This window comes from Coffea eugenioides, chromosome 6 (genome assembly GCF_003713205.1).
Source record: "Coffea eugenioides isolate CCC68of chromosome 6, Ceug_1.0, whole genome shotgun sequence".
In the NCBI taxonomy this organism is placed as follows: Eukaryota; Viridiplantae; Streptophyta; class Magnoliopsida; order Gentianales; family Rubiaceae; genus Coffea; species Coffea eugenioides.
In genome coordinates, this window is record NC_040040.1 from 4,998,268 (window position 1) to 5,016,861 (window position 18,594).

Genomic DNA, 18,594 nt, shown 5'->3' on the forward strand with positions numbered 1-18,594 from the left:
GTCAGAAATAGTTCACAACGTTTTCAGTGACAGTTCCTATGTAACTGTGGCATTACAATGGAAACACATGAATTATGTGCACAAGGGAAAAGGATTGATGTATTTTTTATTTGTTTTGACTGGGTGGATCTGACTCTAAGGATTACTTAAAACAAAGGATCTCAGTTTTGTTAATAAGGCATCCTTGAACCAATCATATGTAATCCACGCTAGAAGGGGAAGAGCAAGTAAAGATTAGGTTGTTACGTCTATTTTCTTCTTACATATATCTAAAGGCTAATGACAATAATTAAAATCCAATTGTCGGATCCGATTGTTCCTATTTGGCCATTAGTTGTTTCTCTTTAATATTGGTTCGGATTACCGTTAATTTTTGTTGTTGTTGTTGTTGTTTTAAAAGATTTTTCCTCAAGAAATTGAGATTCTACTTATCCGACGATTATACTAGAGGTGGCAAAATAGGCGGGATGGGCGGGATTTGCTTGGGTTTGATAGTGAAATAATTATTTTTAACCGTTAAATGAACGGCTTTAAGACGTTGAATACTTAAATTAGTATCGTAATTGAGAAATGAGTCTGGAGGAAATAGCAACTTAAACTGACCATAGAAATTTCCGTCTTTTGACGCCTGAAATGCAGTACTCGAAATTAAATGCAATGACATTTTTAACCCGATGAGGATCGATTGACTGACGCTTCGAAAATGCATGTGCTGCGAATCATGTAAATATCACGATGGAGAGAGCTGGGCCCAAATATTAGTAGTAACACTTGGGACGGCTTATCAACTGCAACTAACGTTACAGGATCAAAACTACTCCATCATTGAGGATCAAAACTAACGTTACAGGCCACCACCTAGCCTTTAATGTCTCCCATCAATTGCCATATTACGTGGTTCTTTAAAAAATTTAGACTGTGTATAGTGTATTCGTTTGATCCGATAATGATTCGATCCCTTCATTAATTCAATTAGAAACACAACAAAGTGTTTAAAAGAAAGGAGATAAAAAAAGAAAAAAAGGCCAATTTGTCCAATATGGAAGAAACTCTCTGGTCTCTAAAAAAATTAGGGACGCATTTTGGAGTTCCTACTTTTTATCCTTTTTTTTTTTTTTTTCAAAACATTAACAATGCACATCAATCTATTCCAACTCTAAATAGCCTTAATAGGACTTTGTCTTTTTTCCACAGTGCGTCAATTGGTATCTCTCTATGTACTGCTGCCAACATTGCCCTGATTGAAAATGGCATCAAGTCACATCGACTCCAAGGAATCATACTTGTCGGGTCCCATCTCAAGTGTAGATGAAATGAAAGTTTGGTACTCACCAAGGGACGTGTGAAACACGCACAAAAAAGTAGTCATCGGACATGGGTTTTGCATGGTACGCACCTAACTAATTCGCACATCGGGACTTCTCTCATTTGAGTCCCACTTGAATTACTTCATCCCATTTTCAATATCTCGTACGAGGGCAATAGGGGCGTTTGGAAGAAAAAAATTATTTGGATTGTGATTTTTCTTCGAAAAAATTTTACGCTTTTATGAATATATTTTTATATTATTTTTTATCTAATATACATCGAATCGATGCCTTATTCCTTCTACAGAAATTCATAAAAATAGCAATTCAAAAGGTTGATACAATAAAAAATGTGAAATATAACATTAATAATAGAACGGAGGCCGTCGCTTTTAGTGGAAATCAAAACTAAGGGATTCCCCAGCCCTGCACCATAAATGCCTGATTTATCAAAAACCACCCACTCTTTCAGAAGGGATGAGTGACAACATGACAGTCATGTCTGAGGATTGTAAGTGGATACAACTGACACGTGTTGTGTTTTCAGTGAGGTGGTTTTCAGGGTGCAATTGGAGGAAAGTTGGTTAGCTTTAGTTGCTAAGCGACTTTGATTTGTACATGCCTATGCTGTCGTCTATAATAAGATGCAGTGAATCAACCACCAGTCAAGTTAAAACTTGAGAGGCCAAACCAACTCCAACAAAACCATTGGTCCTGCTCAATGTGGTTAATCTTCTCCTCTTACATGTAGCCAGTTTATTATCTACAGACAACAGATAGAGCAAGGAGGAAAGTACAAATTTGAACACGTAATGCGGCATCTAAGAACATGAATTATGTCTCTTAAGGATGAAATTTTATCGGGGAAAATGCTCTTTATCAGAAGTTGCTTCCTATCCCACTTTCTTAAATTTCTTGGTGCTAATAACTTAACGGATGCAGCTAGCGATGCAAATGAGTTGAGATGAATTGGGATTCGACCTAATCGCATCGAATCTTAATATAATTTTACGAAACTCGAATTCGATCACGAGAAGTTCAAAATTTCAAGTTCGAACTCGAGTTCTACTCAAATTTGAGCTTAAAAAAATAAAAAAAATAATTATTTTATTTTTAAAAAATAAATAAAATAATATTTTTAAATAAATATTAAGAATATGTATGTAATTTTACTATTAAAATAACACACACACACATATATATATATATATATATATAATTGAACTGGATCCGGCTCGCTAGCTAATGAGTTTAGTATTTTTGAATTCGAATTCAAGTTCGTGTTCAACTTGATTAGTTCGAGTTCAGACTCAAGCCGCTCGCGAGCGGTTCAATTCGTTTGCAGTTCTAAATGTAGCTAATAAGGACAATAATTAAAAAAAATAAGGACAATAACTTAACCAAAAAAAGGGGGGGGGGGGGGGGGGACAATAATTAAAAGCTCAAATCATGAAGATTGCTGTCAAAATCTAGCTTCACTTTTGGACGACAACTTGATTTTCACACTCCCTCTTACACAGATGTTATTTTTTTCTAGCCAAAAGATGTCTGCGTGCAAAATAATTTTTTAACATCTTACGACAAAATGTTCTTCTAGTCTTATCTAGTTCACTATCATTTTTCCTTCGAGGAAAGGCAAGTCATGTCCGGTTGGCAATAATATCTTAAAAATCGATTAAGGTTTTCTAACAATCGAGCAATAACTATTTTTTAAGATGACTTGTGAATTATCTAGAAACAAACAAGTCATCAAGTTGTATATTAAGCATAAAAGTTTTCAACACACAGTTTAGTTGGTAGAGATATTAGTGAATTGAAACTGAAATTTCTGATTTGACTCTCAAACTTTTTCTTTTCCTATTTTCCTTACAAGTTTTAGAACCTCCTAATCAACTAAAACAATATTAAATAAAAAAATGTCCCCAACCCAAACCATCCAACCACAACTATGATTTTCGTAAAAGCTAACGTTTTGGGAAAAAAAAAAAAAAACTATGATTTTCGTACTCCTACCAAGATGAATCGTGCCCCTTTCAACTTTCTCTCTCAGATAATCCTTTTTGAAGCGTGCCTCTCATGATAGGTATTGCGTTTATATCTGGCTCATTTTTTTGATAAAAAAAGAATTTTCATCACTGTGGTTGCTGGAATTCGTTCAACAGCAAATGACTGGTAAAAGTTGGGGATTTAAAAAGATTCAACAAAATCACATCTGATTTGTTTCAATTCCAGATTGAGCTCGTCTCGTTTTCAATTGCTTATGGATTCTATTTTCTATTTTCCAATTGTTTGATAGCAAGTGATGACAACTGGATGGACTTAGACAAAGTAAAAAACAAGACATCACTCCGAGCAAATCTGAAATGGTACATATTTTGAGAAAGACCAAATTAATCATCTTGAAAACAAGCCAACAAAGAAAGAGTAAACTGCGTGCATGAGAATGAAGTTGTTATTTGGTCAGAGCTGTAAATGAAGCAACCTATCGGGGGCCATAAACTAGAGATCACCCAATAATCATGGCGAATAAATTGCACTCTACTAGTCTGGTTAACAGTTGGAGGCAAATTCTGAGCAAAGGCTCAAGTGGACTGTTCTGTTGTATTGGATCAACGATGCAGAGCTACGCCTGCATTAATGATGGATGTCCGATTGCTGAGACCTGAAAGAAGAAGAATGAATGCTTTGGAGCAATTTTCAGGAGCAGCCTCAAAAGGACCAGCACTACGATGATTTTAGTAATAATTGTTAATTGAATAATAATATTAACCAAAACATTTTAAAGTTACAAGAAGTGCCTTTTGATCAGAAAACCCACGAGCAAGAACGGATGCCTGGGGCGAACTTGTTTATTAGTACATTTTTGCAAGCCCATGACTATGTTTAGGTAGAAGACGAGTATCTAATAATTCGTCATTATACAACTGGATGAAACTGGGAATCTTGCGATTTCTTACATCACATGACACGGAGGAGGTCGAGTCAAGACTCAAAAAGGCTTACACTATTCTCCTCTTCGTGTCTAATTAATGTTCGTTTCCCCCAATGAATCACTCTCTGGTCGGATTAGTGGACAGCCAGCACACTAATTGGTCTCGGCTGTAATTGTCGGGATTTATCCTTCGAATGCTAATCCATTGAGTATCTAAAGAAATGACTAACTCGTCTGCAACTGTTGCTACTTATAGAAGTAAAAGTTGTCCAGCAACTTTTCCAATTGCGCATAAACCCATAGGAAAATGTAAGAAGCATTCATATGTCAAGAGTAGAAGATGCAGCCCCCGGCTGCAAGCCCATGATGGAGTATTCATTTATATCACTTCACTGTTCCAATGCGGGACGGGGTATCACATAACCTCTCTCCCTCTCCCTGTTTTCATTCATCACTGCACTTCTTTCAATAATAAAAGTTGAACATTGCAGTTGAATTTTGTCATGAAACAACAGGAATCAAGTGTTGCAGAATAAATAATGCATATTGGTAGTTTAATGGAAGGAGGCAAAATCATAGAATTTGATGACTTTCTATCTGTCATCTAGGCTTTTGCTTTCTTGAATTGGCTCCCAAACCACCGAGACCAGAAAAGGAAATTGAAGGTTGGGGGTGGAGTAAACTACGGAGTCAAACCCACAAAAGAACGTAATTCAGTTTGATTATTGACTTCTGCAACAAGCATTGTGAAACTCACTCCATCATAATTCACCATTTTTTATTTTGGCTGGGGATGGGCAAGGGGGTGGGGAGGTTAAGCTTCGTGAACTTCTCGTTACTAAACAAGAAAGTGTACACCAATGAAGGCCATGCCCCTTGGTCCCTAGTACATTACATCAAAATAGGGTTATAAGCAAATCAAATCGAATCGAGTTTTAATCTAGTCGAATTGAATCTCGACTTAATTTATCAAGTTCGAACTCGATTTCGATCTCAATGAGCTCTCAAATGTAAAGCTCAAACTTGAGGTTAAAAAAATGACTATTTTATATTTTAAAAAATGAATAAAATAGTAATTTTTCTTATTAGAAATATATATGTAATTTCACTATAAAAATAAAAATAAATAAATAAATATTATATATATATAATCAAGTCAATTAACTAGTTAATGAATTGATTATCTTTAAATTCGATTTGATCAACTCGAACTCGGTGTTGACTGAGCTCAAGTCACGGTTTGACATGAGCTCGACTCAACTCATACGAAACCCTACATCAAAAGGAAGAGAACTCAAATCAGTAAAGTAACTAACAATATACAGGTGTAAACCTAATAGTACAAGAGTATCAGGACTTACAAAACAGGAAATGGAATTCCCAACTCAACGGTCAAATACAAAGCTGAGCATTTTGCTTGGCCTGTGTACACCTGCTTCCGCTCCAAAATAATGCCACGTAGATCTTTGACAATCCTCTGAATAACCAAACTAGCAGGATATGTACAAGACTTGCCTGAAAACCTTCCAAGTCCTGCTGTACCATACGTGATGAACTAGCAGATGGCTGCAAAATTTAAAAATGATTTTCAAATACTCAGGCAATTTGCTCAACCCACATTAGGGGAAACCACACAGTTCTAAATGCTAGCGCCTAGCAGTTTGCACTTAGTAGCGGGTAACCTGTGGTGCCATTTTATTCTTTTTATTATTTATTAATTATTTGGACATAAACACAAAATTAGGATGCCCTGGGCCCTGTCAGTTGGATTCACACCTCAAGGGCCAAGCCCAATCCCAAAACGGGGACCATTTTTGTCATGCTTACATGGAGGGTTGCGCCCAGGTTTTTGTCAAGCAAATCACAACAAGGCCCATTTGTTTTTTTTTTTTTAAAAATTTGCATATTTCTTCATTGGATTATGTTATACAATATAGAAGATTTGTAAACTAATAATTTTTTTTTTAATTTTCTCGAAAAGAAAAGCATCAATTAATCATTCAATTAGTTAATTCTAATAGTGCTTAAACAAATAGATTAGAGTGCGGTGTATTTGTGCGGGATTGCGTATGTGAGGTATTTTTTGCCCTGAAAATTTTATCATGGATGGTCACGTGGCTGTTTCAATCCAAAAAAGTTACCTGAAATGGGTTTTAGGACTAAAATGGTGTGCTTTACTTATCCAAGAGACTAATTTGCATCATTTTAAAAGCACAATATGTGAGGGACTAATTCTGCCGTTTTCTCTTTTAGTTAAACGCACACATTGCGTTTACTCTTCCTTTTTTGTCGTTTTTCTAAGGTTTGAAGTCTTTATTCAATTGAAAAAGGACAAAAAATGTTTCTCATATTACATACCCACATGTGTTACATGGTTTGATCAAAATAAAAAGAATATCTATCTATATCTAAGTAGTAGTATGAACAGTAAGAGAATTTATTAGAAAAAAATCGAGTCCCTTGAAAGATTTAACCATATAAAAAGACATCACCTATCAAAACAAAAAAAAAAACCCACAAAAGAGCTTGCCTATGGAACTAGTCTTGTCTGGAAAGAGATTTTACATCAAAAAATCTCTACGTTGTTCGTGAACACATTTTTCAATCACCTTTTTATCTCATATATATCAAATCGCTACAATACATTTTCTACCAAAAAAAACTCTAAAAAATTACAATCCAAACACAAAACTGCCAAATGGAAGCACATGGCATCCAAAAAAACAGTTGCTCACGTTGTAATGCACCATCCATCAGCTGACTCCAAAAAACGCAAAATGGAATTACAGATCTGGGTTTGTTTGGATAGGATATTATTTGAAATATTATTTGGAATAATTATTGTAACACTTTTTGTGATATGATGTATGTGAGATAAAAAGGTAATTAAAAAGATAAAAAACTGTATTGAAAATTATAATGGTGATATCAGCAAATATATTTGACCAAATAATCTGCTGTACAAACAAACCCAATTGTATGCTAGTAATTTTACGAAGCAAACTGGCATTATTCCACAAACCGAATACACGAGATCCACTTTGATTGAAATGATTGGAACATCAAATCCCGCAATAAAAATGGCATTTTTTGTCCGTTCGTGGTTTTCGAGGAGAAAATCATCAGCTCCCAGCATCTCTCCTAGCCTCCTCCTCCTCCTCCAAGGATAGCACTGTGGGACCCCCAAAAGATGGAGAGATAAAAAGTCCACCCCCCAACACTGACCCAACGGATCTGCCGGTCCCACAAAGTATTTGTACCACCACCCCAATAAAGAAAAACTACTTAAAAACTTTTTGAGTCCAAGTTGAAAAAGACCCAATCCAGCCAATGCCCAATGCCATCATCCCTTACGTCATCTCGCAGATAGTTCAACTGACCTAAAACTGGCAGCTCCCAAATCCTTGTATGGTCCGACCCCACCACCTATTATGCCCTCCTCTTTTACGTATCCGCTCACCCCCCTCTGTTTACTCCTCCTCAGCCTATACCACCCATACCCCACTAAACCCCCACCAATTACCAAAATGGCCCCACACAACACCCCCACCCCAACTCCTAGTCCCACGTCCATCTTCCCTTTCCCTACACCCTCGCTCACCTTAAAGTAGCCCATTTTGGATTCATCCGCCACCCGCACTAGCGTCTGTATGGGATAATCTAAGATGTAACAGAACCCAGAGGTGTTCCTGTACACCGCACCCCAACACGTGCAATTTCGTTCGCATGCATTCTCGCATTCCTGGAAATTCTCCATGATTTGGTACCCCATCAGTTCCTTGTAGGGCAGGTCCACCCCGCTGCTTCTCAGCGCTTTGTACTTGTTATCGTAGGCGCTGCAAAAGTCAACCATATTGTGATTCCCCGGTGACACGCACCGCCCGGTTTGGGGCTCCGTCTCGTTGTTGTTTAGACAGCCGCATCCCTTTCCCGGTTGGCACAGCCCGTATGGCCCGCATGAGCAGGGCAATTCACACGGGTCGGATACCGCCTGGTAGTCCAGGATCCAACTCGACCCCGTCCAGAAATATCCCTTTAGATTCCCGTCTGTCTCCATCCGCACCCGCCTCACTCCGGACACGGGTTGCTGATAACTGCTGAATGATTGAACGTCGACCGGGGTTGTCCCGTTCTGGTACATGCCCAGGAACCCGTCAGACTCGACCACTGCATAAATGGGTTGACCTTGGACTATTTCCGCTTTTGCTTGCATCGCCCTGTGTTTCAAGTATATCTGCCCCGGATCCGACCCGGACTTGAACTTCGCGTACAGCCCCATGAAATCTTGTCCCAGCCGCATGGAGTATATCCCGTTGGAAGAAACAAGGGACATGTTACTGGTGAAATTCTGATTCTCGACGAGGGTATCCGTCGGAAAATCAAAACTCTGCCATAAGGCGGAGCCGTCGGACGTCTCAACTTGGAGATTTGAAGTGTTGGACAGCCAAACACGGTCTCCATCCGTATAGGTGGACCAAAACACCCCGGACCCAGGATCCGACACTACAAGGCTGCCGTTGAAGGTGAGCTGAGTAGGATCGGACCATCTTGGCAATCGAGTTATGTTGGCGTGCCATATGGTTTCGGAGGACAGAACGTGGACGACGGCGAGGGTGAGCTGAGTTTTGTTGAGACGGAGGAAGCCCAGCGAGTAGTTACCCGTGGAATCGGTGAGGATGGGCTGGAAAGTTGAGACAGCTGGATTTGGAGTGGCTTTAAAACCACTGGTCAATTGATCTTGGCTGGTGGAGGCTCGAACCACTGACCAAGTACTGAGGATGGTACATGAAATCACATACAGGAGGGTGAGCAGCCGCAGCCGCAGCCGCTGAGTCATGTTCATGTTCGAACGAGTGACTGAGGTGACGATGAATCGTGTGTTCGATTAATGTGGAGCAGTAGTAGAGTAGTATTACTATTACATCAGACTAAGCGTGAAGAAGAAGAGAAGCCATGAAACGAAAGCACCAAAAGCTGTGCATGAACCCCGGAAGACCTCCTTGTCTGGATGGCGGGGGAAATACCAATACAAACAAAACAAATCGCTAGCAGTTTAGGCGTGTTTATATAAGACCTGGTGCTGCGCAGGGCGGTAGACCATAATGAAGAGTTAGCTTACCACCACTACTGCTGTGTAGGGTATTAAACAAATAGTAGTAAAAAAGTCAAGAGATAATGATTAATTTACGTTGCATGATAACGTTAAAGGTGTATATTTTATTTCTGGGAGATACAAACGAGATTTGTGGTGATGCAGGTTAGCTTTCAGGTGGGCGCATTTTCTTTTTAGTGCTAGAACTCCAACAGGAAGGCTGTGGTCTGGCGGAAAGCATTTTTCCTTTGAGACTCGATTCAAGCCCTGCGGGCTGCACTGTGCTCGCACGTAACCCATTGTTATGCCATATAACATCTCATTCCAAGAAGAATGAGAATCTTTTTGGCCTACAACGCGGAGCTGTTTGGATTTGATAGTTTTTGTAAAATGTATTCTATCACATTAGTAATCCAAACTAGAGGTGGCAAAATGAGTGATTTGGACGGGTTTTGGATGGATAAAATGGATAATGGATATAAGTGAATCAATCTATTTATATCTATTTAATTAGATGGATATAAATGGGTAAATCGAAAAATGAGTTGGGTAACCCAATTATCCATTTATAACCCATTTATTCTAATTTTTTACAAACTCATATAAATTCATTTTGTAAACTAAATTATCAATTTATACCATTTTACACCCATCATTAATTTTAAATATTTGCTTATTATGCTAAATAAGTCTAATTATCAATTTTTTTCCATCCGCGTGCTATGTCGTAAAATTACATATTATTTAATAATTGAATAATGAGAATCTAAAAATTTGGACTAAATAATATGAAAGTTAACAAAAAAATTTAATCCAAAACTTTGAACCCCTAGTATTTTTTCGTTTATAAATTTAAATTTTCATTTGAAAAGGTAAGAAAGGAAGCTAAAATTTGTCATAAATTGATGATGCTAAAAAATGATCAAATTAATAAATTACAAGGAAATAAAGCGATAAGATAAAACCAACAAATAAATATAATAAATAAAACAAAAATACTTAACATAAAAAATAGTTAAAAATCCTGATGAAGACTAGCAATCACTTCATTTAGCATACAAACAAAGACAAATTTTCAATAAATAGGAATAACTGATAGAGCAGTGAAAGGTTACATGGCCAAAAATTGAAAACATCCAATTCTTGAGTTGAAAGGAGTCGAGTATCATCCAAATAAGAGTCTACTTGTGACTTATTCCTCTTGTTTGCATGTTGTTGACTCTCAAATTCAGCAAAATCATCATTGTCATTGCCCAAATCACCACCAGAGCAGCCTGCTATTGATCCATCTAGCAAATCACCATCAAAAGTATTCTCGTACTTCTCAAATAGTAAATGAAATTTATCCCGAACTTCTTTAGCACGTTCTTCATAATCAAAAGGATATAGCTTCTTAAAAGCATACACCACATAATCCATTTTAAAGCGCGGATCTAAAATGATAGCAAAACTCAAAACCAAGCTATAACATGCCCAATACTTCTCAAATTTCAGTTTCATTTGCTTGGCCATTTCACTCACTTCAATGTCTAAATTATTGACCTCTTCCGTGATAACTTTTTGAATTTTCCAGACACCATGAAAATACAAATTTGCAGTTGGATAGTTAGTCCCTGAAAAAAGGGTGGTCAGGTCATAAAAAGGCCTCAACAGTGTTGTAAATTTCTGCACCTTAGGCCATTCTTCTTCAGGTGGGTAAAATCTGCTGAAGTTGCGATCAACCACATGCAACTGATGAAAGGCAAGCTTATATTCAAGTGCACTATCCAGCATCACAAATGTAGAGTTCCATCTGGTTGGGACATCTTGATGCACCCTCTTATTGCGTGGCAAAGAAACTTGAACAATACACTCTGCAAATTTCAACTTTCTTGATTCACTAGCTCTGATATATTTCACACACTCTCAGATCTTTGAGACTAGTTTGGAAATAACTTTGACACCGTCTTGGACAATCAAATTTAGCACATGTGCACTGCATCTTACATGAAAAAATTCGCCCTCACAAAATAGTGTATTTCTTAGCCTCAAATGCTGTTTCAACAGATTCACCATACCATCATTGTAAGATGCGTTATCCAATGTGATAGTAAAAACTTTTTTTTCAACAGTCCAATCTCTCAATAAATCTATAACTTTTTCAGCTAATATTGGACCACCATGTGGTGGTGGCATGTGGTGAAAATTTAGAACCCTCTTTTGTAAAATCCAATCTTCATTCACGAAATGAGTCGTCAATGCCAAATACCCATCTGTTGCAATAGATGTCCACAAGTCTGCAGTAAGGCAAATTCGACTTAAAATTGAATTTAATTCTGTCTTTAGTCTTTTTTTTTCTCTTTTGTACATCTTTTCAATATCGGTCTTTATCGTGTTTTTCGAAATGGGTAAAGCATCTGAATTTAAGTATACACACAAGTCTCGAATTCCTTCTTGCTCCACCAGTCTATAAGGATGGTTATGCTTCACAATAGCAATTCCCATCTTTTCCCGATAAATTCCTTGGTCAATTGGAGACCGTTCTTCAAAATCAAATTGTCCACGCTTAGTACAATTTTAAAGATGACGCCATAAGTTGCTTGTTCCGGTTGTTCCACCGCATGCATAATCACGCTTGCACCATTTACATTGTGCTCTTTGTGAACCATCTGGTTCAACACACAATATTTCAAATTCCTTCCAAATCAATGACGTGAGTTGTCTCGAACGCTTAGAAGAACCTTGGATCAACTCATCTGTATTGGTAGGCTCATGGCTTGTATAAGAACATTGTTCCTGAATGTGCTCTAACAACTCATCTGTTGGATCATGATGGGATAGCATTTCTGTTATCTATACTACCAACTTTGTACATCTCATCTGATATTTCTGCAACATTGATCCCAAGAATTGGAAGTATTAAGTGTAGCTGTGGAAAAACTTTTTATCATATGGCCCCGCCAATATGATGAGCAAAAATAACAGAGCTAGGACTTATATATTATATCACGTATGCATTGCAGACACAGATGAAAATTACATTGGAAACATTTGAAGACTCTATAACCATCCAGACATTTGCCGCAGGATCATGAGGGTAAATTTCAACTTGAAGGGAATCCCCAAATTTGACATTTGGATATTGGTCAAATAGGCAAATGCACCTAGGATGAAAAAATTGATCACAATCACGGTAGTGGTAGAACCAATACAGTGATTGTTTTTGCTAGACAAGCACACTTAACAATTACTGCCTTCTTTTTTTTTACCAAGTATGTCAATTTGGTCCAGCCATAAATCTACAAAGCTTTCTACTAAATAAGATCTCATGCAATCTGCAAACAAAGGTAAGCGAAACAATCATTTAACCAGTCCAAGTTGTCCAAAAACTTAAGAATGGTAACATACTACGGTGCAATATTTAATTAGATTCAGCAATCTACAAAACTGAACTTAATTAGATAATCCTGAAATTAATTATACCATTATTAGCCTTCCAAAGTTACCAGATGCCACATACCAGATTACCGGGTGAACTTAGCCCAATTCAGAGAGAAGGCACAAAAGAATGGTACAACATACCAAAAATGTCAATACCAAAAGAACCTTGGATCAACTCAGCTCAAACTCTTTCATTAGAGCGAAAATGCAGTCCAAGTGGGCATCAGACTCTTAACATTCTCCAGGAAAATCTTCAAGACACCGCTGGTTTATTCATAGATCAGCTCAGGAATCGGACATGAAAGGGGCAAAAACCTTCTATTAAGCAAGGATGGGGAGAAGAGATGGGGGAAACAAACACTGGAGGAAGAAAGTGGGGGAGGGGAGGGAAGCAGTGGGCTTGCTGGTGGGGAGGAGAAGAAGATTGACGGTGAAAACGGGAAATACAAGAAGTTTGGGAATGTAAGTTAAATGGGTTAAATGGGTTAGATGGGTTATCCAATCATACCCATTTAAATTGGGTAGTCCATTTATATCCATATATAAAAATTTAATGTACCCATATCCAGTTATTAATGGACGGGTATGGGTAAAATTAATTAAATGATTTTATTTGACACCCCTAATCCAAACAGAACCTTATATGATATATATATATATATATATATATATATACCCTCCCGTTCCTCCTTGCACTCCTCTCATTTCCATCTGCATCCTTGACCACTGAGCCGACTCCATTAGTTATATACATCTTTATGTTATATATATTATATTATGTATTAACTTTTTTATACATTGATTGTGTCGTGATTATTTTACGTTAACAACATTAAATGTATGTCATATGTACATGATGTGAAATTTAAATTTTTATGTCATATAATATGATCTAAATCTGTTAATGTAAAGAAAATAATATATTAACAATGTATAAAAATGTTATCCTCGTGTTATTTTATTTTATGCTTTTTTGATAAGGTAGTTTGGTGTGGTCGCGAGACTCCCTTTCTTTTCGTTTATTTTGTTTTAGGGGAAAAAAAAAAAAACCGTAGGAGGCGGGCATTATGAAGCATTTAGGCGGTTGGGATTCTAGAAAGAAAGCAAGTGGCAGCAGCGGTTAGGTTAGGCTACTAACTAGCGCAACCATGCAATTTCCGTCGAAATTTTTATTTAGTCATTCTATTGTGTGTGTTTTGGCTGAAGGATGGAAGGAAGGAAGGATGGCGTCCAGTCCGCACCGGCACCGCATTGCATCCCATTCTCTGCATGCATTAATTCTTTCACCTGCAAAGTCAAAAGGGCTGATCTATCTATCCACTATTAATAACCCCATTCAAGTAAAGCTTACTTCTGCTTGTTTTAGATTACTTTTTGTTTCTCTATCCAGTCAAGGTAAAAATGAATTGGACGGACACACTTTTCTGCTCTTTTGGTAAAATTCAATTGTAATCCTGTCGACATTTAACACAGATGATGAAAAAAAATAGATATTCGGGATTTTTGTGGATGCATAGCCTTTTCTTTCCCGTATTTCGATCGCTAAACTTTCCTTTTATGAAATTGTATAAACTAAAAAAGGAAAAAAAAGAGTCTCTGTGTTATTCTCTAGTAAGTACTTATTTCCTTGTTGGGCTACATGAGGAATGCTAATAGCCGCCACATGGGGATGGACCAATGGGGGTTGATGTTTGTTGACCTTAGGACGCTGTATTGAAGTGGCGTTTGACTTTGTGCAAAGTCCAACCAAACAGACCCTACCTGCAGTCCTGCAACAGCTATCTTTCTCTCAAGTATTCAATCAATCTTGATGTCGTTCATATATACAACTGTATTAAAAATGTAGTCTCGACTCCGCTGCTCAAACTGCACCTTCCCATCCTTTTTATTTCGTTTCGCCCCCTCTATTCTAATCCAAGAAATCTGCGTCTTCATATTCGCCAACAGCGAACAATTAATAATTGTTGTTTGGCCTGTGTTCACATGTTCTGTGGGGAGGCAATAAAACAGGTGGTTCGATGATAATTGACGGGATTTTGTTTTCAGAAAGTTGACATTCGGCTCAACTTGTTTAATTTACCACGCTCTTAATTAATATTTAATAATAAGTACATGCGCAGCAAGTACTATACAGCATCAATTTGGGCGTCCACCCCTCTTCTTTTGTTCTAATCGCTACGAACTGTTGAAGGATTGAAATCACAAAGTCGCACAAGTCACGAAATCTGCTGGCTGTATCTTTAACGTGTTTTTTTTTTCTTTTGGAAAAAAAAAAAAAAAAAAGGAGATGGCTAGGCAGTTGAAGATCTGGTTGCCCAACTTGTAATTCAACAGCCAACCGTTTTAGAGATTAAAAAAAAAAAAGGCATTTTAATTTGTTAGCATTATTGTTCCCGAAACTATAAAACGCTACCAGTATTAGTAAGCTTATTAGGGCATGATACTCGCAAGAGCGTGGGTCAAACTATGTAAAACTCTTTGCTTTTCAAGAAAAGAAAAAAACTGTGTTGAAGAAGCTTCCATTATTATTATTTTTAAGAGTCGTCAAATCGGATGAGTTGAATGAAATCAACTAGAAATATCGTAAGAAATCAAGAATTTTTTAACCTGTCACTTTCCTTCTAGACGCACCATCTAACCTGTACATAAAATTTTTTGGATAATCGAAACTAGTTCCTCCAGCGCATTAGCAAGAAAAAATGCACAACGCTGACTAGTTAAGCTGGAAAAGATAAACTGCATCCGTGGTTTCTTTCTTTCTTTCCTTCTTTTTTCCAATGTGCTATAAGGCGGTCTGGCGGAAGTTTTTTCAAGTGAAATATCCAATAGCTACAGGATGAATGTAAATTCGCAGGATTTTGTTTAACTGAGAGACTCCATCCAAATCAATGCTTTTCAAAGAAATCATTTCAAGAAATTTTAAAACACATTTAAAAAAAAGAAAAAGGAGTGGCTGTGCCGCTGCTGAGGGGAAGCATTCGTATTTCAGTGTCCAGGCATTGGTTACATTATACTAAGAGAAAAAGGCCTTGCCAAATGGTGACAGATCGTCCAATGGGCCTTTGATTCTCTAACTGGACAAACTTTTCAGCTAGTTGGGTTGATTCGATTCTTCATAAAAGTGTAAAACGGACATGGGCAGATTCCTTGCTTAATACGGAAAAGGCTGAAAACAGAGTGTGTTGAGAGTGGGATTTGAACCCACGCCCTTTCGGACCAGAACCTTAATCTGGCGCCTTAGACCAACTCGGCCATCTCAACTTTTGAGAATCCTTCATCGCTTAAACTCTTTTCATAGATACCGCAAAGCATACCTTCGTCTATGACTATAGTTGACTTTGAAGTTTTAACTAGATTAAGTCCTTAGTTGTTTTTTTTTTTTCCTTTTGGAAACAAGTCCTTAGTTAATTCTAATATCTCCGTTACAAGATATGTGCAAGGCCAAAAACGCATGTTTTCTGCCAAAAGTAATGAGCACTAGCCGGTAACAGCATAAATTGATTGCATTTGACACTCGTATGGTAGGCACCCACTACTGTTAATGAGCTTTTTTTTTTTTTTTTTTTCTGGGATGAATTATTTGCTAAAGCACCCAAAAATGGATGGGCCATCCAGTTTCACGAATTCAACAATCGGATAGTCCTTGTCTTACAGCTTACATCACTAAACATTGTGATTACATATGCATGAGTTGAAATTCCTAATCCCCACAATTGACTCTTTCACTAAGGAAACCCGTGAAGCTTTAGATTGTGTGGAAAATCTAATAGATTATACTGGCATGATTTTTGTTAAAAAAGTAGCATCTCTCGAAGTTAGGCTGCCGACAATTTCTGGCTGATCAAATGATTTATTCGTATCCATTCACGTTGCCCATAGACGCACTACTAAGTCACACTCATCGCAAAACATTCTCAATACTTAAAGGACCACCATCTACAACAAAAAAACTGGAACATTGGTATTCCATGGATTACTTTTTGCATTGACATTCAATTCTTACATCCCACTTACCTCCTCCGGTGACAGTAGACGTAGAATTAAGTAGTTATAGCATTAATTTTGATTTTCGGGTGGCACGGTTATATTCCCAAAAATAGACTCCTCACATTAGACCATCCATCTCAGAATACAAAAATTCTCAAGTAATAAAATACGGGCGCCCATGTGTATGGTTAGCCCTTGCGCCTCTGGACTTTAAATTCTCCGTCCTGAAATTACATTCTATTCCGTGTTTCTGTTCTTTTTATCTCATATTTATACAATTGCCATGTATTGATGCATGGATAACTCGAGCAAATTTTTGACTTGTTGACGGAGTTTGTAATCATCAGTTTGCTTGAATTACCGACGTGTCAATACACGTGACAGTTGTATGAATATGGGATAGACAAAATATAAGGTAATTTTAGAATAGAGAATTTGAAACGTCCCCTCCCAACCCCCGCCCTTTTGTCGTGATGAGAAATGAAGTGTTGTATCTTCAGGATTATTAGGATTAGGACGAATGGATGATTAATTGATGAGAAGGCATCAGTTGACGTGCTTAATGAATTACACGGCAGAAAATCTCTAGGTGATGGATGGAATTGATTTCGATTGCAAAACAGGACACATGCATGCGTGTTGTATTTTTCATGATTGATGGGGATATTACCTAATAAACACCGAGTACTGGTGCTTTGATGAGGCTGGGGGCGAAGCCGTAAGTCGAAACAGCTCGATCAATAATAATGCACGTCTACTCAGTAGTTTCTCGATCAGTGGCGTGAACCTCTTCCATCTAACCCACTTCAAGCTTGTCTTTTCCTTGGGATGATCATGATCTAATCCCTACAAAATACGACTACGAAACAAAAACTTTTTTTTTCTGTTTAAGCTTTTTGGAAAGTTGTCGTAGAAAAGTTCAGACGGTGACTCAAAATTTCATTAGATCAACCATATGCATGCACCGATCAAAAGACCAGTACTCGTTAGTAGTGCTGATTTTACTTCTTCACGACTCTCGTCAATTTGGGTCATGTGTTTTGTATGGAGAACCTCGGAATTCTGCTTTATTGGCTGAGGACTACGTACGTTGTTGATGAGATAAGGCATGATAATTAATTTGCTCCTTCAAAGCCTTACCACCATCATATTCCATTTCTGTCTAGAATTATTATGTACTACTACTACTACTACTACTACTACGGAAGCCTCGTTCACATTTGGACTCGAGAAATCAATCAACATCAAAGAGCAGGTTTGTTGGTTAAAATTAGTTTAAGTTAAATTCTCCAATGTGCATGACGAGCAAGAGCCTGTGTTTTTAAACTCGGATCAAACTGGCCGGTCCGATCGATTGAACGGAAAATCGGTCAAGTGTTTGGTTCGAATTATTCTAAAAAACCGGATGAGTAAAAATTTGGTCAAATCCGATCAAAAATCGTGTTTGGCCGGAAAAAATCAGAAGAACCGGTTCAGTCCAAGTTTTTTTTTTTTTAAAGGTCAAACATTTTCAATATTAAGTTTTGACTCCTAAGTTGTTATAAATTATTAATATATTTCAAATATTTCATACTTTATAAATGTTGTCCTAAAATTTGATGTTATTTTTCCATCAAGTCCATAATTTTAATTCTTACTTGTTAATGTTCATTAAATAATAATATTTGAAACATCAAATATATATAAATATACCTTTATTAATATTAACATGCTCTTAGACATTTTACATACAATATTTTAATTTTTAAATAATTTTATTTATGACGTCATCCGGTTCAACTCCGATCGAACCTGGTCGAACCTATTGACCCCTAAGTTCGATCGAATTGATATCTGGTCCGAGTATGAAAACATAG

General features: G+C 37.3%; 2 protein-coding genes and 1 non-coding gene across 3 annotated transcripts; all 3 read right to left on the reverse strand.

Annotated features, from left to right (window-relative positions):
• Positions 1 to 7,219: 7,219 nt before the first annotated feature.
• Positions 7,220 to 9,255, reverse strand: LOC113775882 (PAN domain-containing protein At5g03700). Its single transcript, XM_027320925.1, has one exon. It carries the CDS (start codon positions 9,080 to 9,082, stop codon positions 7,595 to 7,597), a length of 1,488 nt encoding a protein of 495 aa, XP_027176726.1. The 5' UTR covers positions 9,083 to 9,255; the 3' UTR covers positions 7,220 to 7,594.
• Positions 9,256 to 10,381: 1,126 nt separating this feature from the next.
• On the reverse strand, positions 10,382 to 11,815 carry LOC113773435 (zinc finger BED domain-containing protein RICESLEEPER 2-like). The gene is made up of 2 exons (XM_027318085.1): positions 11,389 to 11,815; positions 10,382 to 11,184 (listed from the first exon to the last, which is right to left on the reverse strand). Exons 1-2 carry the CDS (start codon positions 11,813 to 11,815, stop codon positions 10,382 to 10,384), a joined length of 1,230 nt encoding a protein of 409 aa, XP_027173886.1.
• A 4,116-nt stretch (positions 11,816 to 15,931) lies between these two features.
• TRNAL-AAG lies at positions 15,932 to 16,012 on the reverse strand. The gene has a single exon. It is a non-coding gene; the product is annotated as a tRNA-Leu (tRNA).
• Between the last annotated feature and the right edge of the window lie 2,582 nt (positions 16,013 to 18,594).